This window comes from Tachypleus tridentatus, chromosome 13 (assembly GCF_004210375.1).
Source record: "Tachypleus tridentatus isolate NWPU-2018 chromosome 13, ASM421037v1, whole genome shotgun sequence".
In the NCBI taxonomy this organism is placed as follows: Eukaryota; Metazoa; Arthropoda; class Merostomata; order Xiphosura; family Limulidae; genus Tachypleus; species Tachypleus tridentatus.
Window position 1 is genome coordinate 199303546 of NC_134837.1, and position 25477 is coordinate 199329022.

Sequence of the window (25477 nt, forward strand, 5' to 3'; positions counted from 1 at the left end):
TGTAAATTACCTACAACTGTTTTTAAAGTAGCCTAAAATTTGATTTCGATTTTGTCCTACCACTTTTGCACAGTCTAAAATAAAGGATAGAACAGTGTTTAGGTATACTGAGATACTAACATATTGTGTAGTCAAAAAAAAAAACTGAAAAAATTATAGAAAGTTAATTGTTACAGGTATGTATTGCATTATAGTGTAACCTGCGTGTGACATGTGATTAAGTTTTGTGTTTGTTTTCTTCATACGAGGATTTGACTGTTAAGTTACGTTGTCATAGAATGTTTGGCTGGTGTTAAACACTGGTATGTTTAAACATTAGATAAAAAAAATCAATCATGACGCTAGAAAAAACATGAAGGTTGAAGAACAGTTGTCCATCATTTGAAAGCGCTCGGGTTATAAGGCTTTTATCAAATTCTAACTTCGTATCAGTTTACGTACCGCCCAGTATTCGTAGTTGTGTAAACTTCTTACCACCTTCTTGCTCTCCATCCTTCTTCCTCAAGTAATTTATTAACTACATCTTCATATACCTTACTACCTTTCTTCCTATTTTCTTACTTCCCAGCCTTTTTATTTATGTGAAAACTACTTACACGTCCATTCTTCCTACTTGTGTCTGGTTAGAACAGCGATACTTTTAAGGACTTGCAACGCTAAAATTCGCTTAGTTCGATTCCCTGTAATAAACACGGTACTCGTACATAGCTTGATAGGGTTTTGTTCTAAAACAAACAATTAGCTCTGTTTGTATAAGTTTTTTTCTGTTTTTCGTCATCTTGAAACATTTAGACAGATCTGCCAGTAACAGCTGAAAATATTTTCTATGAGTCAGTGAAATTATAAATATAGAAATTAATTTAATTATAATTTCTAAATGTAGAAAAACAAACCTTTCTTCCTTCTTCTCTTATTTTTTGAAGATGGTGGTGGACTTGTGGACGCAATTCAATTAATTCAGTTTGGCCTTTGAGAAACAAACTTTCTTCTGCTATAAATGAAACAACTCGTAGATGTGGTAGAAATTAATGAAAAAAAGTTATAAATTTGGTTAGACATACGACAAATTAAATGTGTTTACCCCTTCAATCAAAAATGAAACGATCCGTAATTAAAGCATCAACCAATCAAATAAAGTCTTCTTCTACCGTAACTCTCACCAATAGTTATTGAGGGCTTTATATAAGGTTCATTTTTAAAAATATGCTTAGGAGTTTGAAGTGGAGTTGTAGTGCTATAGGAAACGTGGATTTTTTTAGATTTCTCTCGCAGAACTATTTAAAAAACAACAACAACAACAACAACAAAACAACAATGGTGTGGGTAAGTATACTTAACGGTTAGTGACACGCGTTTATTTAGTTTTATTTGTTCGTTTTTTAAGGCTTGTAAATGTTTAGGAAATAAATTTTGTGAATAGTCTGTTAACTTTCAGTACTGCTACCAATAACATTTCGAATGAATTTTCACTTATTAAAATGTGGTATCAGGTTGTGTGATGTGCTATATTTTATTGTAGTTGTGTGTTACTGTGTTCCTGATTCCCCTCCTCCAAGTTAGTCATCTGACGTTACTTCCACCATGTTTAAGTACTTCAAAAAATATTACATTAGAAAATGTTGGAGAGGATTTCTATAATACCCGGTCTTGTTCGGATCATGGTGGGAAAGTTCATGAGCCTTTATCTCACTCGACGTAAGTTTGAAATTTATTTTATTTCACAGCAAAAATACTTCCTTTTGAAATTCTTTATTGTCTTCACAACGACCTTGTTTAAATAGTTAACGAACGACGTTTTTCCGTAGTTGTACACCTCTACAGTAAGTGGTATATAATAGGTTCCATTGATTTATTATTAACTTTACTCTCTACATCTTCGTAGAGGGGGGTACAGCTCTTTACTCTCTACATCTTCGGGGGGGGTACAGCTCTGTTCCGGTATCTTCAGTGTGACACGTTTACCATCAATATTGTCGTGGACTACTCAAAAAGACTCGTTCAGGGATATTGATAAACTCTTGACAGTCCTTCACCCATACCACCATGAAGGTGGAAAGACCAAGATGAAAACACCATCAGCAGACTCTTCCTGTGAAAGGTAACCCATTTTCCAGATATAAAGCCTTGAATGAGTGCATAAAGTAAAGCATTGTAACACCTTTCTTTCCAATTATCTTGCTGTAATAGGTAAAATTTTGTCTTTTTAGTTGTTGGGGCCATATAGCGTCATGCTGTGACACTTCCTCGGGCGTAGCTTTTCCCACAGTTGGAAAATCTGCTTTAACCGGTGACAAAGTTCATATAATCCAGATTTTTCCAACCTTTATTCAACCAGTCTTTTTCGGAAGTGTCTGTAAGTGTTGTCTCTTTTCGTTTTTAATAGCAATTTATGTACAACCTTTTGCTTAATCCACAACTGAAGCTAATATTTATTGTAAATACGCTGAAACGTTATCGCTGAACATTGCTGAAAGGAATTGTCAGTTTCTTTAACTCTTGTTTCTTATTCGTGTCATAAGATTAAACTATTCTTCATTAGAATAATGAAACAATATAAAATATTTCCTATAACTCGTGTACAAACTCTGCTACCTTTTTTAGGTACAAAAGCTGCAACATCCTCGTAGGAAACTGTGTTCAAGAGTTCTTGCCAATCTCGGTTCTTGTCCTCCCACGCCGGCGTAGTTCATTATGTCGCGAAGACTTTGTGTTCGTTGAGAGCGGCTGCCGATGCGAACCTACTGCTCTCTATCATCAAGGAACTGTACCAGACTATCTGAAACTGGATGAAAGATCGAGAAATTGATACTATCGCTTTATGTATTTTAGCTTTATTTTGTTTTGTAAATACTACATGGAATAAATTTTTATTTTAATTAAAATGAAAAGGCTAAATGTGTTGAGGTGAAAAAAAATTGGGTGTGTTTTGTATCGTGGTGGTTTTTATGAAAGAGGGTTATCTAAAATTCGATTATCTTTAATCTTAAAGAGCGGTCGTACCTAGTTTGAGCCGGAATCAAAGGAGGACTTTCTCTGCTTTCATTGTACGACTTTCAAATAGCATTTACCAAAATTCAGTATTGTTTCCGATATATATATATATATATGATCGTTCGGAGGTGTTTTAAAGGCTGACCTTCTACATAAAAAAAGAACTTAACAGTACCGTTATGTTGGGGTCGGGGAGAAGTGTTGCATATCTATGTAATGTAACAAAACTAACCCAAAGTATGTTTAGTGTATAATTCAAGCACCTAGAAAAGACTAAAGGAGATTACCCGGTTTTCTCTTAATTCGTTTTTATTATTGTAAGTATTTATTTTGCGCAAAATTTAAAATACTGGACATGTAAAATGATTTACATTACTCCAGATTCCAATTAATATATTAGTTTCTGACTTTACGTTCGTCCTGTGAAGAATGTAGTGTCGGTTTGTTATACTGAAGTTATTCCTACACGCATTGAATTACAATAACGTATTATACTACAACAAAAAATAATCGAATTGTAAGTTTGATCAGTAACTGTATTTCTTCTGTGGAGTAAAACTCTGCACATAAATTGTACGTTTTTGTTAATACATCGATCACGTGTTAACAGTCAGTGAGGTAAATTCCGTTACTTTTATCAATACCACGCTTTATTTCTTTACGAAGTGTTTTCACAAGCTTCCTTTATGTGAATCTAAAATTCACCAGAAGAATCTTATGAAAAGTAATGCTATAAGTAGTAATATACGTTACTTTAATATTTATAAACGTGTAAATACTAAAAGAAGCTAATTGTTAATTGTAGGTTTAGAATGGTCCGAATATTAACGGAAGAAAGTTATTGTATACATAAAAACTGATACAAATAGCGTGGATGTCATTGGAAGAAAATAATCTTACTCATCTGTTCCTAAAGATTGTTAAGGGGCAAAGAAAGTTAAAGGATGTAAGGGATTATACCTGAATCCACAAGAAAAACAGCTTGCATTCTCACGTGGAGAATGTAAAATAGAATTAATTTTGTAGGTTTTAAATGTAAATGATGAAATAATAAAACATTATAAATTACTGTATCAATATCGCAGAATTCCATTGTAATTTATCAGGCTTATCTGTGTTTAGGTCTAAAAATACTGTTTTTCAAAAAAATATTTTTTTACTTACATTTTCCAACCGAGTTTTGTAACTTCACGAGTCTGAGTAATGCTGAACTTTAGATTGGTTATACTCGCGTCAGGAAGCAAAGTAGGTGTACGTAAACAAATATTTACAGAAAGGGCACTGTATTTGATTCGCTAAATATAGTGATTCCTCAGAAAAAAAAAAAAGAGGTTCTTATTTTATATTTTAGTTTGTCCAAGTCGTAATTTGAGTTTTAAAGGCATAAAAAATTACGAAATTGGTATTTAGAATGACAAAGATCTAATTGGAACCAATACTGCACTCAACATATCGGGCGATATTTAAGTTTTTAATACCTACCTTTAAATTACCTAATGTATATTCTAAAATTTTAATTATAATTTACACTTTGATACCAGACTTATTGACATACATTCATGAAATGGTAACTCAATAAGATTTTGAATGAGGTTACAAATGTCGTGACGTACTTTTTGATCTCTGACCATTGGAAGATTCGTTGAGAGAGGGATGACAGTGGATAATAATAACCTGTCTTGTCAGTAATGTTCTAAAATAAATTAACCATCCTATGTTTAGTAACCAACAGTTATTCAAGACTATTTTCTAGTATTTCAAATAGTGTATTTTATTTATCAGGGCAGTTTACTGGCATCTATTTCCAAGTGTGTTTTATATTTCAAATATGTTTCAGTTATACTTGAGCCTATGTATTATTAATGTATATGATAGTAATGGAACAGTAACAGCAGTATATGCACGTTTCTTCTATAGCTAATGAAGTGGTACCATCTTTTTGCATTGTTCTGGTTTACACAGTTCATCATTGCTTGTCAGCACGTTGTTATAGCAGGTGCTGTGGCCTCCTGGTTTTTAACAAGGTTCGTTTATTAATGTTAATACTAAAGACAAACTGAAAATCTAGTTAATTAATAAACTTTGGTTTCTTTTTCACTGTTTTTAATATAACTTGTTCTCAGTGCGATAATAGAAATGCTTAGAAATTCTCAGCTGAAAATAATCCTGTTTTGTTGTCTTTTATCTCTTTATGTCAAATTAAGAATTTTTTTCTTACAATTCATTTTTCACAATTTTTAATTACTTTCAAGAAAACAAACAACTTTTGTTTTGCTGCAGAATAAAGATGAATAATTTTCTATGTGTAGTATAACGACAGAATTAAAATTAAAACTTCTCTTCAGGAATAGTTACTAAACATATGAAGTTAGTGAGCACAAATGGCCTTGGATGAAGTAACATAAAACGTTATAATACATTTGTTTCTTTAACCAAAAACTAAATGTTTCTTAATGGTTGTTTTTATTATTACTAATAAGGGCAAAGGCAGACTATATTTTGTTTCTGAGAACAGCTGATATGGGTATTAATGCTTTAATTGATAAGGAGAGAACAATGCTTTGACCTTCCTATGGTCATCTTCAGGTTAAGAAAAGAGAGTTTGAATCGACCACTGACAGACACGTCTTAGGGACGACAGTACAAATGGGTACGTTGAATGAACACATTCAAACTTTCTCTTTCTTAATCTGAAGATGACCTAGGAAAGTCGAAACATTGTTCTTTCGTTATTAATAAAAGTGTTAATACCCATACCAGCCATTCTGAGATACATTTTTATTTCAAGTGGATTTCTCGTCATCAAGACCATATTTTTGTACCAGCATGTAGCATTAAATACTGTTTATAAATACAAATAGTTTTTCTTAAAACAAAAACTGTAGCATAATTTAATGAATTAGTATATATGTCTTTTTTTATTTTTAGGGACAAATCTAAACTTGGTACACCAATTACCACAAGTTTCTACAATTTGGTACGATACCATCTAGGTTCAGTTGCTTTAGGCTCATTTCTTGTGGTACTGCTTAAGGTCATCCGTGCCATATTCAACAAGCTGAAACAGAAGTAAGTATAATTACAGGTTTTTCTGACAATAAAATTCTTTGATTGTAATTAAATAAGCTCAGTTGACAGTGATTTCTGTGAGTTGTTTCACCCTTAATATACAGTAACTGAAAATGGCTTAATATAATCACTAATCATATTTAACTCAGAAATTTATATATTTACACATAAACTGAGTACCATGTTTTTAAAGTTTTTAAATGTGATTAAAAAAACAATTTCTTGAATAGCCCTTGAATAAGGATGTTTATGTGAATTTTGCTATCAAATGTATAGTACCAGTAGTAAGTAAGTCTAGGTATTAATACATGTATCAAATTAAATTTATGCTGCATTTTAATGAAGCTCTCATGTGTCTAAAAATGAAAAATTGGGGCTATATTCTTTGTTTTTTAATGGTTAATTTGCTCCAAGAATAAGGAAGTTAAACTTTTGGAAAGTCATTAGGTCATCAAGATTCTCGTTTTTTTGATATGTGTGACTTTGTTTTATTGTATATAATCTTTAAACTCATCAGAATTGTTACTTATGTAGAAACTGACCCCAAAGGTCAAGTACTTTTAAAGTAGGGACTCTTCTTGTACAGATTTATTTGATTGTTGAATTATGTGAAAAGTTACTTTAAGACTATTTGCACTAACTGCTTCTACTATTGGGGGAAACCAACTAGTCAACATCACCCACTGCCAACTCTAGTGCTCTTCTCTATCAACAAATAGTGGAGTTTATTGTCACATTATATTGCTCCCATGGCTAAAGAGCAAATATGTTTGGTGATGGGTTATTTGTGTACTGAGAGTCAAGCATCCTAATGATCAGGCTATGTCAGACTCTTCTTTCTTTAGGAACTGAAACTTTGGTGTTGATTTCAATATTTCTAATAAATTTGTTTTCAGTTCTCTGTGTTGCTATCCAAATATTGTTATACTTATTAATATTCTCAACCTTAAGCATTCAGATTCAGAGAAACTTGTTGAAACCCTAACACTTTCAATATATATGGGCTCTTCTTCTGTCTAGGGTAAAGGAAGTCATATCCATCTTTCAAATACACTAGGGTTCATTTGAAATTGGTTCACCAAAAGTACTGTTCTTTTTTTAACTATCACGAATTAAAAATGTGTTTTTAATAATGTTTACAGAATGTTTTCACTTTATTGCTGTAATTATCATTTTCAGAATAAAAGACCACCCAACATGGTGCACCACCCTCTTAAGGTGCTGCAGTTTTTATCTCTGGCGTTTTGACAAGTTCTTGGTATTTTTGAACTGAAATGCATTTATTGAAATTGGTAAGAAGTGCCTTCTGGATTCAGCTTTTTGTAATCAGTAGTTTATTGGCCATAAATTATTGATTATAAATATGAGTAAATTTAACGTTCTTTCAGAGTGTAAGGTAATTTACTGAGTGAGGTTAATAAAGCTGATAATGTAACTGATTTTACAATAACTATTTTTACATATAGATACATATAGTTAATTACAAGTGGATTCCTGTTACCATTGCTTGTATTTTTGCTTTTCTTGTGTCTCATTTTTTTTTTGGAGTGTATGAGGTAAGGAGATGTAGAAACTCTAAATAAATTAATTTAATGTTCATCATAAGACTTTAGTTAGCTCATTTAACTGAATATCGTATTCTTTGATATAAATTAATGCACTAATTCTAATTGGATACTAAAAAATCTTTGTAATATAATCACATAGGTTAAAACTTCTTAGTTGTTTTTAAAGCAAGATATTTACTAAACAAGCAACCTGATACTGAGCACAACTAATTAACTACACTTTTCTTGTGTTCCTACTTATAATTATTAGAATGCCATGTTTTCTCAGTTGGTCAAGTATCTTTAGTGGTAGTGTGATATTTCCAGCTTTAAACCCAATAAAGTATCAGAAAAGGTTGAGCAAAGTTAGAAGATTTAGGTACATATATTAGATTAACAAATGAACCTTTATAATAAAAGAATAATAATTCTTGTGAGTAGGAAAACCCATTAGACAGTGTAGACTTGGAAGGAGTTTGACATCTGAGATAAATTACTAAAAAATGTTACTGTTTAGTTTGTCGAGTTGAGTAGTGGAGACTTGCCAACAATACATTAAAAAAACTATTGGTGTTAAATGCTTTATGTGTCATGTGAAGATTCTTATGAGTTTAAAACAACACACAGTATTAGTTCTTGTAAAGCTACATCTATGACTATTTCTTCATCTATGAATTGAAGCTTGGACCTCTCACATATCAAAGAAATTCACAACTGAGTTAAAAGAAATTAATTGCTAGTAACAACTTAAACTTACCATCTCACAAAGTTCATCCTTAGAGTGGCTCCATATTGGATGCCAATGAATTTTATTGTTTTTTTTACAATATGTATTTCATCATCTAACTTTTGTACATCATGTAGGTGTTCTACCAACTAACCCTAAGTGCTAGCCCTCTAGAATGTTTAAATAACTCTAATATATTTCTTTCCTAGTTGTGTATTAATGTGGCATTTAAAATTTATTTTCACAATGTATTTCCTTGTTTTGAATTTGAACCTGAAACCTCTCCCTCTCAAGGCAAGTGCTCTACTAACTGATCTATAGGGTTAGGCACTTTTTAACAGCTAAGACTACTACATTGATATAATATTTTTATATTCATTATGACCCAAGTTTTCTCTCATTATATATTAAAGATGGCTGTCGACACGCTGTTTCTGTGCTTCTGTAAAGACTGTGAGAGGAACGATGGAATAAATAAACCTTTTTATATGAGTCGAAGTCTAATGGTAAGTGAAGAATTGCATTAATATTTAAATGTGTTGTACATTTTGTAAAGAGCTAATGAACTACATAAAGGTTTTATGAACCATAAGTGGAATTCACAGACATCTTTTCCTTTACTTTTAGGTTTTTGTTGAGAACAGCAAAAAGGCGTTAAAACTAGATGCTGAAAATCGAAAATATCAAGGAGGATGAACATAAAAAACCTCATTTTTCAGTTCAGTATTTCTGTTTGTTATTTGCTTTCATCTTGGTGTGACTGCTTAATATCACTCAGAAAATGTAAAAGGAAGGACCATGTTGAGGAGGTTTAACTAAACTTTAATAACAAATAGTCCTCACAGGGTTATAAGTTTGGATGTAGGAACCAACTGATTTCAATGTATTTAAAAATACAATGCATGTGTTATTGGGCATTTATATGACACTGGCCTTATACTCCGTTTATCTATAATATTGTATAAATAAAGTAATATATTGGTAACATACAATTACAAATGTAATTATAAAACTTGATAACTAGGGAACTTATGAAAATAAGACTTTCATTTATATCTCCACTCCATCAAAGCATATAGAGTTTGAGGTTCCTCTGAATATATAATTGTGAATGTCTAATAAGCATTCTAATGTTTTTTATATATCATTAACCCTGACTGTTGTATCTTTACACTCAACATTTAGGTGAAAACATTTCATAAGTACTGCTAATCTCACAAATAAAAACATATAAATATAATTAGGTATAATTGTGAGTTAAATCTCTTCCTAGGAATCAGTAATATACCTTGCAACAGGATTCTCAAACAGGGGGCTTCAACCACTACACAGAATACTATTATGATACTTTGTATCTAGAGGTTTGTTAGGTGGGGTGCTGACCATGGTCATAATGTTCTCAGGGTCTTGTGTTGAAAAACTTTGGGAAACCCTGCTATACAAAATACAGTCAATACATTTTTCAAGTACAAAGAGGAAACTTGTAAAACAGTCAATGTACAACGTTTATAGTGTAGCTTCTTGATGAATAACAAAAGTATGTGCTATACCTCGGCCAGTGATAATGAAAATGTACACAACAATGATGGCATCCTAACTGTTGAAGGTACAAGTGTATTTATATCCATCACATCATTTCTTCAGAAGAAATACCTGTTGGCCATAAAATAATATTCCAGTAAGATAATGATACCAAGCATGCAAGCTTAAAATCTGATACATCTCCCCTACATACCAGTATACATAGAACAATAGAGTTCTAACTAGCAAGGGACCATAAAGATATCATGCAAGTGAAGGGGTAATGTTGACTAAGAGAGTAACTAATCTTTAAGGTAATGGTAAAATGCTAACTTTAACTAAATACGTTTAGTTTTCAAATTAATATTGCTTTTACCATCTAACCTAAACAAAATTTAAGACTGAAAATTCTGAATACTGTATTGTTTATGTGATCTTTTACTCAGGTGAATGTTTGAAATACTGTAGTGTTTATTTGGTCTGATAGTTGAGGTAAATGTTTCAAATACTGTGTTATTTATGTAATGTCACAGCTCAAGTGAACATATAGAATACTGAAGTATCAGATGTATAAAGATGCACAAACTGTTAAACAAGTGGCTTTCACAAGACCTGGGTCAAGGGATGTCTGACAGTTTTATTAATACTTAGGTTATTTATAATGGCTTATTTTCCCTTTTGTCTCATATTACTGTTATTTGTATGACAATAGTTAAATTATTTACAATGGTCTACTCTTACATAGATTATATTTTGTTTTGTTTACATTCATTTGATGATATATACATTATGTACAATTGCAACATTGCCCACAATTTAATTTGAGGAGATATGTGTATTACCAGTCTTATCATAAAGAAGAAAAAATATTTCTCACTAATTGTTATTTGTATTATAAACAAACTTTCCTGTTATGAAACCGTCATGTAATTATTAAGCCTTTCAGAAATACAAAAAAATGTTATATTTACTGAATATTTACATATCAATAATACTGTTTACTAGATGACAGCGATATATAACAAACAATACTCTTTACCAGATGACAACAACGTATAACTACTGTATAACAAATAATACTGTTTACTACATGCTAATATATAACTATCAAGTGACACATACTCTTTAATAGATTAAACAATATATATAACTGCTGTGTAACAGATAATACTGTGTACTAGATGTAAAGAACACATAACTACTGTATAACAGAAGATACTGGGTCACTTCTAGTGGTAAACTCAGTAATACTTCATGAGCCTTCCCATGCTTGACAGACATAGTTAAGGCCTATATCATATCATGAAGCACTGGTTTAAAACTAGTTGGTTTACAATATTTAAAGATGGGAATCATAGAAACAAAATTGAGTTAATTTTATGAGTGGATATGAAACATTTTGCATATGTACAGGTATAATTATATTTGATATTCTCACTTACAATACATATGCATTAATTGTAACTTGTATATACAGAAGGCTATAGACACATTTGTTAAGGGAAACTTTAAATGTGTAATCATAAGAAAATGAATTTGAGGACATAAAACACCAGATGCACTAGAATCAAGGTCACTTTAAAACACTGTGATTAGTTTCAATGTATTTGTGTGTCTTACAGATGGAAATGCTCACAGTAGACTGTGTGAGAAATTGTTTGTATTGTTGTGGTCTTTTGACTTAGTCAAATATTTATTATTTTCTTGGACATTTATTTGACACTGAGGATGTTGAGTTAGTGTTGTGATCTGAAGAGTAACAGAAACTGCACAAAACCCACACAAATTACAGTAATTATATAATTGTTATTTAAGATAATAAGCTGAATGTTTTTAAACTTACAGCTTTTGTTGATTTATTGAAGAAATAAAATAAAGTTTATAAAAGTGTTAAATGTATGTTTAGTATTGAAAATAGACACAGTCTAACAATGTCAGTATACATAACTAAAATACAATGTGTATACAAACATCTATAACCACATAAATAAACTATGCGATCTAACTAAACAGTTTCATGAATTTTCCTACCACATAAACATGCAAATGTATATATATATATTTGCTTAAGTTTCATATTATAGTTATATCTGTTAAAGTTTTCAAATTAAAAGTTAACTACTAATATATTAAAGTAATATCCTTATTTAAACAAACAGTCAACATTCTTTCTTTTATTTATTAAATTTTATTTAATTTGTTTATTCAAAATATTGTTAGAAATTATACAATATAAGAAGTGACCTTAAGTGATTCTGAAGTCAGTGGTTTACGTTAAACACTACTTAAACTTGCTAATAACAAAGGTTTCAGAAATAAATAAAACATATCTTACTCTATAAATAATTAAAAACAACAACAACTTTTATTTCAGGTAATGTTTTATGATTATATTTCCATCAGGGTCACAAATATAACTGATGAAACTGAAATAAAGTTATTTATTGTGAACTGGAAAATAGAAATCGTTTTTTTTTCTAACTTTAGTGTCAAGGTGCTCAAATCTTTCAACATATTAAATGTTGTTGTTTGTTCTAATATCTCTTACATTCAACAAATTTCCTATCGAGGAGTAATACCAATATACTGAATAAATCTCCAGTAGATAAACTTTTAAAAAATATAATAAACATAAAAATGTCATTCATCAAGGAAAGTTAATATTTATCAATCAAGCGAAGATGTCTAAGAAACTCAGTAATATATAGTTAATTTGTAAAAATTTACCTGAAGTACATATATCTAATGAAAGCTTGTCCTAACATAAGTTGATAAACATACGAAAGTTTAAAACCATCTGCTTACTTAAAGTAAATAAAATGAATGTTTAGAGAAATGTTACAAGTCAAATGTATTATATCAAAATGTAATGAATATCATAAAAGTTGAAACATCTGCAACCTCAGTATTGCTGTCATAGTTTTTCCTTACGATACTTAAGACAGAATGTTTCTAGTTTGATTAATGAACTGTTTCTTGACCATTTTGTTAAAATATGACTTTATAGAAAAATAATGTAAAAATATTTCTTCACTAATGTCTTTCTTTAGTACATATTTTAAAAGTTTAGGGCTAACAGCAATGGGAACTGAACAACATACCATTAAGATGTTTCTAATCCACCAGAAGCTCTTCTTCACATAGAGGTTCAGTCGTTATACCAGTTGTGGTTTTTGAGGTTATCTTTTCACTCAGTGGTTCGAATTGATGTTTCTCAACTTGATTTTCAGTTTCAGCAATAGGTAAAATATAAGCGTCTGAGACAGGAGTGTCATCCATGACTGTCTGGAGAAAAGGCTTGTCCTTTGAAATCCAAGACAGCTGCGTGAGATAAGGATCCAGCCTCGGATAAGAGTGAGTTTTGAACATTGGTTTTCTATTTCCAAGGTACTCTCTTTCAGTTCAATATCACTTGCAACTTGATGTAGTTGATACTGAAGCCTATTGAGAGATGATCTGAAATTGATAAAGCATTTTGAAAACATGACCAACTTTGCCAATTTTTAACTATAATGGAAATTCATTATAAGTTATCAAAATCATTCATGAATTAAAAACAAACCATTCTTTACAAGCCAGCTAATTATCATCAGACAAGCCACATGGATAATGTCTAAGTTTCAAAATGAGGACATTAAAGACCTTTCAGATGACCACAAAATTGCACCTAGTAGTAAAAAGCTAAATTTGTTATCCTAGAGGGACAGTTAATTATTTATGTATGTGGCTTTACCATTTCCACCAAGTTAACAAACATATTTTAATATTGATTTTAGTTTTAACCTTAAAGCAATAGTCAAACCTCTCAAGCACAATACACAAAAATAAATGAATGTAACAAAAAATAAGTGGATTGGAAAAGCACAAAATCAATGAAACTAAAACATTAATGTAAGAATACTAGCCCCTTTGAAACACTAGAACTGCCTTTCTCGTTTTTCTATTTGTTTAGTCTTTGACTAGGGTTTTCCTTCATCTAGGAATGTTTCCCTGTTTTATTGTGGCACGTTATCTCCAACGGCTAAGACTGTTTTCCTCATTTTGTTTAGACGAGGACTGTATTTCTCTATTTCTTCAGTTTACTTGTTTAGTTTTTGATTAGGTTTTTCTAACTACTAAAACCGTTTTATTTTTTTCCTAAATTTACTTCTTTAGTTTATGACTATAGTATTCCAATAGTTATCACAGATTTTTCAGAATCCTCCAAAAGTTATGACAATCTTCCCATTTACTCATAATTTATATTCATGTTTATTTTCTGACTAGGCTTCTTCAAAAGATATGTCTCTTTTGTTGAACTATTTAATTATTTATCCACTTTTAATTTGTTAATTTTTACGTTTTTTGTATTTTTCACTTGGCCAGTTCTTCCTTTTTATTTCTCTTACTTACTTCACAACAGTTTTCTTGTTTATTTTTCTTGTACAAACTCCACATGTTGGTGTTTTTTCAGTGTGGCTTTTACTCTGTAGTTATAAAATATCTTTATCTTTGATCTTGTTCTTCAATTTTCTTTTAAAGCTGTAATAACTATTGTTTTAATATTTCTAGTGTTTATACTAAACTGGAATATAGTTTAACCGAGGAAGAGGCAGAAAAAAGCAGCCCAGGCAGCCAAAGATTAGTAAATTCTTTTGTAAGCTAATCAAAATTAAGATCATTCATGAAATGAACTTGTGCTGTATTCATACAATAATTATTGATAAAATCAGTTAAATTAACAATACATAGAAAAGTCAGTGTGTGTTGGTAACACTCTGTAGAAAGAAGGGTTTTTATACAATGTTACTTAACAATACAATATATATATAGAAGACCATGGGTCTTTCATTAAAGTGGTTTGTTTTTATTATAAACGTTGGTGATATAATAAAAAATAACTTCATTCAGAAACATTTTTTTAAGTATAAAACTGAATCGATATTTTACTTTCAAAATAAGTTTTATACACTTGGTTCTAGGTGAGGTGATCTCACACTGTCTTTAGGCTTATTTTATAAACATTCACTACACTTGTAAAGTTTCACAGCACAACCTCTTCACACCCCCATCACTAAAATTGTAATGGCAGACAGTAATTGAATTGCTCTGTCTATATAAAAGTATTTATAACTTTTATAACTACTACTATTTAAAGAAATCAAGTGTAACATGACACACACACACACACACACACTGGCTTTTAGATAGGTTATATTTGATTATTCCTTGATGCATTATAGTTGTCTCACAACTGAAGTTTTAATACCAGAAAGGCCATGGGTATTTATCAAGTGAAGCTACTTCAGTACTTTCACTTTGCAAACCATTGCTACAACATCAAAGTCATCCTAACCTTGCTTCTTGTAATTTCTGTTGGAGAGCAGACTGGACATCTCGAAGATGCATAAATTCTTGGTGAAGTGATGTTTGTGGTGTATCTCCACATAGTTCCATTTGAGGGCGCCACTTTCTGTTTTCCAGTCTAGTTTGAACCACTTTCATTGGCCCAGCAGTATCTTGAAGACTCTTTTCAAGCTCCTGTACTTCATTTCTTCCTCTTGCAATTTCCCTTTCTAACTGTTAACCAACATTACATTTCATATTATGTATGTTTAGTTACTCAAATACTACCTAATATTAGCATTTTTAACAAGGCAATACTTTCTCCTTGATATTTCAATAATACTACCTAATTAACAGTTTTACAATTTAACAGTTTAATATTTTCACCTGGTTTCTCAGGAAAAGAAAAATTTCCAGAAACATGTTTGATGTTTTACAGTACTATAAAACAACTACTTAATTGAAGAAGTTAAAATAACAGTAACTTGATTCAGCTCCATTCAGGTTTTACTATCAGACTTACATTTTCTTGCTGAACAACTAACATATCTCTCGTTTGCTTCAATTCGTGTATTCGTTTTCGTATAGCAAATGCTGTTGCTTCTCTCTGACTGGAAGTTTGATTTTCTGTATCTCTTATAAGAGCTAAAGCATCCAAACAGAGATAGCGTGCTGACTCCATCTCATTCTCAGCACTAGTTTTGTTGGATTGGCTAAATCCATGCCACTGCTCAGGTGTTACTGTGCTAGAAAATACATATCACATACATAAACCTATACTCAATCAAAATTAAATATTAGTTTCATTACATTACTTATTTTCCATATTTAATAAAAAAATTAGAAAAATCATATAACTGGTTTATGTGAGGTTCTTGGAATATTTGTTTATTAAAATAGCATTATCAATATTATAAAATGTACAATAACAACCAGGTACACAGTGTGGTCAACTCTGTGTATCACCTTGGAATTTAAGCAGATATTAACCAAGGATGATTATTGGGACAGAAATGCTTACAAGCAGAAGAAATATAATCAAATTACTGGGCCTGCTGATATATAGCTACAGTTTTTTCTGTAATTTTGAGAAAGTTTTTCAACAGCTGTCAGTGCTAGCCACCCTTAAGTTTGAAGCAATAGGCTAGTAAGAAGGCAGATAGTCAACTTTTGGTCTATTCCTTGCCAATGAGTTTGGGATTCACCATCACATTTCTATTCATCAACTTGCAGATTGTGAATTTAATATCCTAACAACCAGGTCAAGAGATTGTTCTGTGAAACAGACCAATAGTTTTTACCCTAACTTTATTGTTCTTAACAATAAATGAATTAATGAACAGAAAAACAAAGATACAATTTGAGTTCTGACAGGAGTAGCTCAAGAGTTGATGGTGAGTGCTGTTGGTTCTCTGCCTTCCTTCCAATCTGCCAGTTAAAAATTATGGATGGGTAGGACCAGATAGACCCTTTTACATCTCTGTAGGAAAAAACAAAACAAAACAACACACAAAATAAAAAGTTTACCTTAGTTTCTCACACTTTATAAAAGATAACATCAAAATATCTTAAATGTGTTTACCTCACTGGAACCTCCACAGGAAAAGGCTTAAGGGTGATGCCTGCAGATTTTGTGTGTAAATCCAGTTGATAAGTTTCAATATTATGAGCTGATAATTTGTCCACAATATCAGCCTTCAAGTGATCTCTGGTATGTTTTAGTCGACACAGATGTTCCCAAACAGACTTACTTTTTTGTTGTAGCTTTTGAGAAATGTTCTCTAAAAGTTTTATTTCCTAAAAATAAAAAGTTTGTTGATATAAATAAATTAAACTATTCACTAGATATTTTTACTGACCTACAGTTTTATAATGGATAAACAAGATGGTAAGTTGATGTGTTAAGCCATCAATATGTATAGCACATACTTTCAAAAAAATAATTCTTCACATAGACAATGTATGAATAATATACTTTTCCTAACCAAAAATGAAAACAAGTTATACTCTATTAAGGTTACAGTTTTCCTTATCTCCATAAATTTAAAAGATATTTTGGAGTGATTACATATTTTAAAGTTGTGAAATGTATTATTTGTTAGTATACAAAAAAGAAAATATGAGTTAAAAAACCTGCATTTTATCAATCAAGTAACTTTATCAATATATAATAGTAATATTATTTTTAATGACTGACTAATATAATATTAAATAATTATCAGGAAAGCATGTCCGTAGTAATATTTAGAAAACCTTAACTAAATAATAGACATGAAACATATGTAAAGACTAACATATTTAAAAAATAAAACCAAATGACATGTGAAATGTATGGTACTAACTAAAACTGACATTCATTAAAGTAGGGTGGTTTGTTTGGTTGTGAAAGTAGAGAGAGGAAGTAATTTTTTTATCATCCACCTAGTTGAGATGGCTTGGCATAGCCAGGTGGTTAAGACATTCGACTCATAATCTGAGGGTCGTGAATTCAAGTCTCCGTCACATCAAACATGCTCACCCTTTCAGCTGTGGGGGGTGTTATAATGTGATGGTCAATCCAACTATTCATTGGTAAAAGAGTTGAAAGTGGGTGGTGATGACTAGCTGCCTTTCCTCTAGTCTTACACTGCTAAATTAGGAACAGCTAGCACAGCCTTCAAGTAGCTTTGTGCAATATGTAAACCAAACCTTGTTGAGACAATTATAGTTGAAAAATATTCTTTTCACTAGGTTATGACGCGAGCTCATGTTATGACATATCATGTACATGAAGTAGTTATAGATACTAGAATTACTGGAAGGCCTTAATTAAATTTTCACTATGAAAGAGTGAAAGTGAGCAGAGAAACAAACTTTACATTCTAAATCATATGCTTTTTCAGGCAGACTTCAAACTAATCAATCTTATCAGCCAGCTTAGTACTTTAAATGACAAACCTTCTTCATTTGGTGGTACTGATCATCTTCCACTACATCAACATTAGTCCTCCTGTCTTTCAACATCAAACACATCTTTGTTGCTTCCAACAGAGGAACTTTATTCATTAAAGCACTTTCTAAAGCAGTTTTAGTTTCCAACAGAGCAGAAATTTCTTCTTCTATAGTTTTCAAAGTTTCTTCTAATGTTTTATGCCATAGTTTGATGTCCAGCACACGTTCTGACAGAGCTAGATTTGTTTCCTTTGAAAAAAGATTATATGGTGAATACATTTGTATTATGATGTTAAAAACTGGAAGTTATTTATTTACTGATGTTTTATATCACAGCAGAGAGATTAAGTTTAAGTAATGCCATAAATTTCTGAAAATGTAAAAGAGTACAAATTAGATTATTTTTACCTAATTAAGTTAACAACATAAAAGTTAGGAACCTTATATGGTTTAATTTACTACTTACAGTAAAGTCATGGCAATCAGTTACCAGTTTTAATCATGGTTAATGGCCTGTAAGATTACCATAGCTACTTAGTACAGATCAAAACACCCTAAACTTATTAATGCAAAGCAAAAACACAGTTCTTATATGAATGTATAACTCCAATATATTGGATAAACCAACAAAACCTAAAAGTGAGGACTATAAACCATATCAAGACTGTGTAACACCAATCATGTCAGAGTAAAATATCATCCAATAGAAAGAAATATTAATAACAGAATGACATGAACTACATACAAGACAGATAAATAAAAGAAACTAATTCCACTTAATTGATAGCACATCTAGACAATCTACTATGCAAGTCGACAAATCTTAGATAACCCTCTTGAGATCACTGAAACAAAGTGATTGAACTCATAATAAAGGAAACCTCAGACAAGCGTATAGTCCAACAGTCTCTTGACTGAATCCTGGCCACTACAATTATTACAGAAGTTCTATAAGTCAAGTACAGTTAGCAGTTTATTAGAAAAAATATACAACTAATCTAAAGCACAAGCCATTTATACATAACATAATTATGATTTTCTTTTTATATTTACACACTTTGGTTATGAATATACCCTAAGAGGACCATTTACAATACATAAAAATATTCTTTATTATTACTGTATCACAGACAATCCAATTGTAATTCAGAATTTAAATTTCGTATTATTAATTTCACTCAACCTAATGCTTTACGTTTTTACAAATATTTTTAGCAATACTAGCTTAAATTCACCTGGTTTTTCCATAAAATCCTATTTTTAGATTCATTTCGTTGGTAATGACTTTGTGTCCTTAGATTATGCGATGATGAAATTACTTGTTTTGTTGCCAATGCTATAGAATCATTGTTAGCTGTCCATTCTGCTGGTGAATGGTGGTCCACCTGTTTTCGTAGAACATATTTATTACACGCCAGTATCATATAAATATGTTAACCTTCCACATTTGTGGTAAAAAGGCTTGAATTACACGCTTATTCTAACTTGGAAATAAATGTGTACCAGTCATAATAAATCTATTAGTCTTATGCTTAACAATAACATTTAAGTACCCTAAAGAATATATCGTTATGGCTTATGCTGCAAAGGAAGCAACGATACTGCACTATATTTACAAAACAATAATCCTTAAAAACTTAACTCATATTTATATTTAAGTTCTGTTGATAAGTTATAAATTGCTTAGTTTCAATATGTCAGTTGTTACAACTGTATCCTAGCAACGGACTCTCCAAGCTCTCTGTAACTGCTCTCTTGCGTTCAAAAAGTAGAATAACAACTATAACAGAAATGTACACAAACCTACATGAGTTTTAAGATTTTTTAAAGTTAAAAGTTCAGTGTGAATTTATTTCAAGCAATTATACAATCTTATCCAGTAACAAAATTACTATGAACTACACAAATATAATGTTTTTCTTAATAGGTAACAGTATATAAATTTTTAATGATAAAGTGAAACATAACCGTATTAATTTTCAGAGAATGTAACAGGGCCTGGCATGGCATAGCGCGTAAGGCGTGCGACTCGTAATCGGAGGGTCACGGGTTCGCGCCCGCGTCGCGCCAAACATGCTCGCCCTCCCAGCCGTGGAGGCGTTATAATGTGACGGTCAATCCCACTATTCGTTGGTAAAAGAGTAGCCCAAGAGTTGGCGGTGGGTGGTGATGACTAGCTGCCTTCCCTCTAGTCTTACACTGCAAAATTAGGGACGGCTAGCACAGATAGTTCTCGAGTAGCTGTGTGCGAAATTCCAAACACCAAACCAAACCAACCAGAAAATGTAACATTTACAAAAAGAAAAAACAAAACAAAACAAAACTGGATCTTACAAGTACTCACTTTAGTTATATCAAATGTAAAATTGTACACCAGGAATGACTTAATTCTTAAACCATATAATATTTATATATATAAAAGTTTTATCAAATTGGTTTACAAAAAAATCCATTAAACATTTTTTGGCCTAACCCCACTTCCCAATGACTCAATGGTAAGCCTGAAAACATATGTATCAGCAATAACACAAGTGACAGAATAGCGGTGCTGTGAACATGTACGTGTCAGCGAGAATGTAATAAAAATAACCAGAACATGAAAAGTGTTTAACAACACAGTATTATGCAACAGTGTTAGAAGAATAGAATATTTTGTCATTATTTCCACTTTATGAGACTAATACTTCCATGCCATTGCAGAACGTAATTTTAGCACTGTGGTAATGATTTAGTGATCCCTGTTAGATATTGAATAAGCAGAATAAGAATACTTATCATTTTTAGAATTCCCTTATAGTTGTCCCAAAGACATGTTATAATGGTTCTGTTTGAATGAATATAATAATTAAATTTAGGGTCGTAAGTAAGTATCATGGTACCTCATGCAATGTCTAAACTATATAGAAAGAAGCTAACATATAGGACTGGTATATGCTGGAATAAATTAATATAAGAGCTCTTCACAAATAAACTTTGATAAAAACAGTGTTAAACTCTATGCATTGTGTTTTTTGTCATACCACAGCCCAAAATGCGTAAACAGTTGTCAGTTGAGCAGAGGGTCAACATAAACGCTTTACGTAACGTTGGTTAAACTCTCCGACAAATTGGTGCAGACTTGAAATGCTCTCCAAACACTGTCAAATACACCTTAGATCGTGAAACCGAGACAGGTTAATTTGAAAATAGGAAAGGAAGAGGAGTAACACCTAAATTCAATTATACTGATGTCAAGTATCTTTGTTTGTACAGCCTTCAAGACAGAAGGAAGACTGCTACTGATCTCAAACATGAGATAAACGACCATTGAGGAAATGATAGAAAAGTGTCTACATCTACAGTATCAAGAAGACACAACGAAAATATAATGTCACATCGTGTAGCAGTTAAAGAAAAAAACAATTTTACTTCGATCTCCAAATATGAATAAGAGACTGAAATTTTCTAAGAAGTACAAAAAATGAACTGCTTTGATTGGAAATGTGTGTTATGGACGGATGAGTACAAATTTGAAAATTTTGGATAAAATCGTAGGTTGTACGTCCAGTTGAAGAAAGATACTCACTTCAATACATAGCACTTACCAAGAAGCATGAGGGAGTCAGTGTAATGGCTTTGGGGTGTTTTACTACTGAGACTACAGAATATATTTACAAAATAGATGAAGTAACGGACCAGTGAAAGTCCCAACAGAAACTGATCCGTCATGTTTTCCCTAGTAGTTTACGTATTATTAATAAAATATTTTATCACCAAGGAAACAATGACCCAAAACACTTATCCAATCTACACAGAAATTATTTAACCAAGATAGAAACGGCTAGAGTGATTCAAACGATGCAATGGACTCCACAGCACCCTAGTCTCAATTCAACTGAGTAGATCTGGGATTTGATAGATTAAAAAATTGAAAAGTCAAACGTTTCTTGCAAAAAACTTCATAGGAAAGTATTAATCATTTGGAGTAAAATCCCATAGGGCACTTTAATTAAACATGTTGCAACAATGACTGAAAGACAGTTTGCAATTATTAAACTAAAAGAGGGACACACAAACAATTAACTGTTTGCTGAACTCAAGCACCCTCCGTCCAGTTCTCTTGCATTAAATATGAATATTAGTAAAATGTCGATGTTTCAGTTGTAAATTACCTTCAACTGTTTTTAAAGTAGCCTAAAATTTGATTTCGATTTTGTCCTACCACTTTTGCACAGTCTAAAATAAAGGATAGAACAGTGTTTAGGTATACTGAGATACTAACATATTGTGTAGTCAAAAACAAAAAAACTGAAAAAAATTATAGAAAGTTAATTGTTACAGGTATGTATTGCATTATAGTGTAACCTGCGTGTGACATGTGATTAAGTTTTGTGTTTGTTTTCTTCATACGAGGATTTGACTGTTAAGTTACGTTGTCATAGAATGTTTGGCTGGTGTTAAACACTGGTATGTTTAAACATTAGATAAAAAAAATCAATCATGACGCTAAAAAAACATGAAGGTTGAAGAACAGTTGTCCATCATTTGAAAGCGCTCGGGTTATAAGGCTTTTATCAAATTCTAACTTCGTATCAGTTTACGTACCGCCCAGTATTCGTAGTTGTGTAAACTTCTTACCACCTTCTTGCTCTCCACCCTTCTTCCTCAAGTAATTTATTAACTACATCTTTATATACCTTACTACCTTTCTTCCTATTTTCTTACTTCCCAGCCTTTTTATTTATGTGAAAACTACTTACACGTCCATTCTTCCTACTTGTGTCTGGTTAGAACAGCGATACTTTTAAGGACTTGCAACGCTAAAATTCGCTTAGTTCGATTCCCTGTAATAAACACGGTACTCGTACATAGCTTGATAGGGTTTTGTTCTAAAACAAACAATTAGCTCTGTTTGTATAAGTTTTTTTCTGCTTTTCGTCATCTTGAAACATTTAGACAGATCTGCCAGTAACAGCTGAAAATATTTTCTATGAGTCAGTGAAATTATAAATATAGAAATTAATTTAATTATAATTTCTAAATGTAGAAAAACAAACCTTTCTTCCTTCTTCTCTTATTTTTGAAGATGGTAGTGGACTTGTGGACGCAATTCAATTAATTCAGTTTGGCCTTTGAGAAACAAACTTTCTTCTGCTATAAATGAAACAACTCGTAGATGTGGTAGAAATTAATGAAAAAAAGTTATAAATTTGGTTAGACATACGACAAATTAAATGTGTTTAACCCTTCAATCAAAAATGAAACGATCCGTAATTAAAGCATCAACCAATCAAATAAAGTCTTCTTCTACCGTAACTCTCACCAATAGTTATTGAGGGCTTTATATAAGGTTCATTTTTTAAAAATATGCTTAGGAGTTTGAAGTGGAGTTGTAGTGCTATAGGAAACGTGGATTTTTTTTAGATTTCTCTCGCAGAACTATTTAAAAAAACAACAACAAACAACAACAATGGTGTGGGTAAGTATACTTAACGGTTAGTGACACGCGTTTATTTAGTTTTATTTGTTCGTTTTTTTAAGGCTTGTAAATGTTTAGGAAATAAATTTTGTGAATAGTCTGTTAACTTTCAGTACTGCTACCAATAACATTTCGAATAAATTATCACTTATTAAAATGTGGTATCAGGTTGTGTGATGTGCTATATTTTATTGTAGTTGTGTGTTACTGTGTTCCTGATTCCCCTCCTCCAAGTTAGTCATCTGACGTTACTTCCACCATGTTTAAGTACTTCAAAAAATATTACATTAGAAAATGTTGGAGAGGATTTCTATAATACCCGGTCTTGTTCGGATCATGGTGGGAAAGTTCATGAGCCTTTATCTCACTCGACGTAAGTTTGAAATTTATTTTATTTCACAGAAAAAATACTTCCTTTCGAAATTCTTTATTGTCTTCACAACGACCTTGTTTAAATAGTTAACGAACGACGTTTTTCCGTAGTTGTACACCTCTACAGTAAGTGGTATATAATAGGTTCCATTGATTTATTATTAACTTTACTCTCTACATCTTCGTAGAGGGGGGTACAGCTCTGTTCCGGGTATCTTCAGTGTGACACGTTTACCATCAATATTGTCGTGGACTACTCAAAAAGACTCGTTCAGGGATATTGATAAACTCTTGACAGTCCTTCACCCATACCACCATGAAGGTGGAAAGACCAAGATGAAAACACCATCAGCAGACTCTTCCTGTGAAAGGTAACCCATTTTCCAGATATAAAGCCTTGAATGAGTGCATAAAGTAAAGCATTGTAACACCTTTCTTTCCAATTATCTTACTGTAATAGGTAAAATTGTCTTTTTAGTTGTTGGGGCCATATAGCGTCATGCTGTGACACTTCCTCGGGCGTAGCTTTTCCCACAGTTGGAAAATCTGCTTTAACCGGTGACAAAGTTCATATAATCCAGATTTTTCCAACCTTTATTCAACCAGTCTTTTTTCGGAAGTGTCTGTAAGTGTTGTCTCTTTTCGTTTTTTAATAGCAATTTATGTACAACCTTTTTGCTTAATCCACAACTGAAGCTAATATTTATTGTAAATACGCTGAAACGTTATCGCTGAACATTGCTGAAAGGAATTGTCAGTTTCTTTAACTGTTGTTTCTTATTCGCGTCATAAGATTAAACTATTCTTCATTAGAATAATGAAACAATATAAAATATTTCCTATTAACTCGTGTACAAACTCTGCTACCTTTTTTAGGTACAAAAGCTGCAACATCCTCGTAGGAAACTGTGTTCAAGAGTTCTTGCCAATCTCGGTTCTTGTCCTCCCACGCCGGCGTAGTTCATTATGTCGCGAAGACTTTGTGTTCGTTGAGAGCGGCTGCCGATGCGAACCTACTGCTCTCTATCATCAAGGAACTGTACCAGACTATATGAAACTGGATGAAAGATCGAGAAATTGATACTATCGCTTTATGTATTTTAGCTTTATTTTGTTTTGTAAATACATGGAATAAATTATTTTAATTAAAATGAAAAGGCTAAATGTGTTGAGGTGAAAAAAAATTGGGTGTGTTTTGTATCGTGGTGGTTTTTATGAAAGAGGGTTATCTAAAATTCGATTATTATCTTTAATCTTAAAGAGCGGTCGTACCAAGTTTGAGCCGGAATCAAAGGAGGACTTTCTCTGCTTTCATTGTACGACTTTCAAATAGCAGTTACCAAAATTCAGTATTGTTTCCGCTATATATATGATCGTTCGGAGGTGTTTTAAAGGCTGACTTTCTACATAAAAAAGAACTTAACAGTACCGTTATGTTGGGGGCGGGGAGAAGTGTTGCATATCTATGTAATGTAACAAAACTAACCCAAAGTATGTTTAGTGTATAATTCAAGCACCTAGAAAAGACTAAAGGAG

The 25477-nt window shown here is 31.7% G+C and overlaps 3 protein-coding genes and 1 long non-coding RNA gene across 5 annotated transcripts; 3 read left to right on the plus strand and 1 right to left on the minus strand.

Moving 5' to 3' along the window:
* The first annotated feature begins 1176 nt into the window (after positions 1–1176).
* On the plus strand, positions 1177–2011 carry LOC143236427 (uncharacterized). The gene is made up of 4 exons (XM_076474689.1): positions 1177–1323; positions 1520–1695; positions 1883–1922; positions 2003–2011. The coding sequence occupies exons 1-4, from the start codon at positions 1204–1206 to the stop codon at positions 2009–2011; spliced, it is 345 nt and encodes a 114-aa protein (XP_076330804.1). The 5' UTR covers positions 1177–1203.
* On the plus strand, positions 1282–25037 carry LOC143239609 (uncharacterized). Of its 2 annotated transcripts, XM_076480878.1 has the most exons (6): positions 1282–1299; positions 23541–23569; positions 23767–23942; positions 24130–24312; positions 24420–24566; positions 24818–25037. In XM_076480878.1, the coding sequence occupies exons 2-6, from the start codon at positions 23561–23563 to the stop codon at positions 25020–25022; spliced, it is 720 nt and encodes a 239-aa protein (XP_076336993.1). In that variant the 5' UTR covers positions 1282–1299; positions 23541–23560; the 3' UTR covers positions 25023–25037. The 2 variants fall into 2 exon arrangements, with proteins under 2 accessions (XP_076336993.1, XP_076336992.1); XM_076480877.1 differs by lacking the exon at positions 1282–1299 and having other exon boundaries at positions 23413–23569.
* On the plus strand, positions 1928–2788 carry LOC143239277 (uncharacterized). Its single transcript, XR_013021099.1, has 3 exons — positions 1928–2098; positions 2208–2353; positions 2602–2788. It is a non-coding gene; the product is annotated as an uncharacterized LOC143239277 (long non-coding RNA).
* On the minus strand, positions 5639–19535 carry LOC143236428 (tektin-B1-like). Its single transcript, XM_076474690.1, has 6 exons — positions 19347–19535; positions 18118–18360; positions 16763–16977; positions 15704–15926; positions 15191–15414; positions 5639–6049 (listed from the first exon to the last, which is right to left on the minus strand). The coding sequence occupies exons 1-6, from the start codon at positions 19533–19535 to the stop codon at positions 5959–5961; spliced, it is 1185 nt and encodes a 394-aa protein (XP_076330805.1). The 3' UTR covers positions 5639–5958.
* Positions 25038–25477: the final 440 nt, after the last annotated feature.

What these genes read in the sequence shown, in the direction of transcription:
- LOC143236427 (XM_076474689.1), top strand. Translation starts at nt 1,204, where the DNA reads ATGCTTAGGAGTTTGAAGTGGAGTTGTAGTGCTATAGGAAACGTGGAT. An exon ending in ACAAAACAACAATGGTGTGG is followed by an intron (nt 1,324 to 1,519) that starts GTAAGTATACTT and finishes ATTTTATTGTAG; the next exon opens with TTGTGTGTTACTGTGTTCCT. An exon ending in GAGCCTTTATCTCACTCGAC is followed by an intron (nt 1,696 to 1,882) that starts GTAAGTTTGAAA and finishes ACATCTTCGTAG; the next exon opens with AGGGGGGTACAGCTCTTTAC.
- LOC143236428 (XM_076474690.1), bottom strand. Translation starts at nt 19,535, where the DNA reads ATGATACTGGCGTGTAATAAATATGTTCTACGAAAACAGGTGGACCAC. An exon ending in AGTACCACCAAATGAAGAAG is followed by an intron (nt 16,978 to 18,117) that starts GTTTGTCATTTA and finishes TTTTATTTTTAG; the next exon opens with GAAATAAAACTTTTAGAGAA. An exon ending in CCTGTGGAGGTTCCAGTGAG is followed by an intron (nt 15,927 to 16,762) that starts GTAAACACATTT and finishes TGTATTTTCTAG; the next exon opens with CACAGTAACACCTGAGCAGT.
- LOC143239609 (XM_076480878.1), top strand. An exon ending in GAGCCTTTATCTCACTCGAC is followed by an intron (nt 23,943 to 24,129) that starts GTAAGTTTGAAA and finishes ACATCTTCGTAG; the next exon opens with AGGGGGGTACAGCTCTGTTC. An exon ending in GCAGACTCTTCCTGTGAAAG is followed by an intron (nt 24,313 to 24,419) that starts GTAACCCATTTT and finishes TTGTCTTTTTAG; the next exon opens with TTGTTGGGGCCATATAGCGT.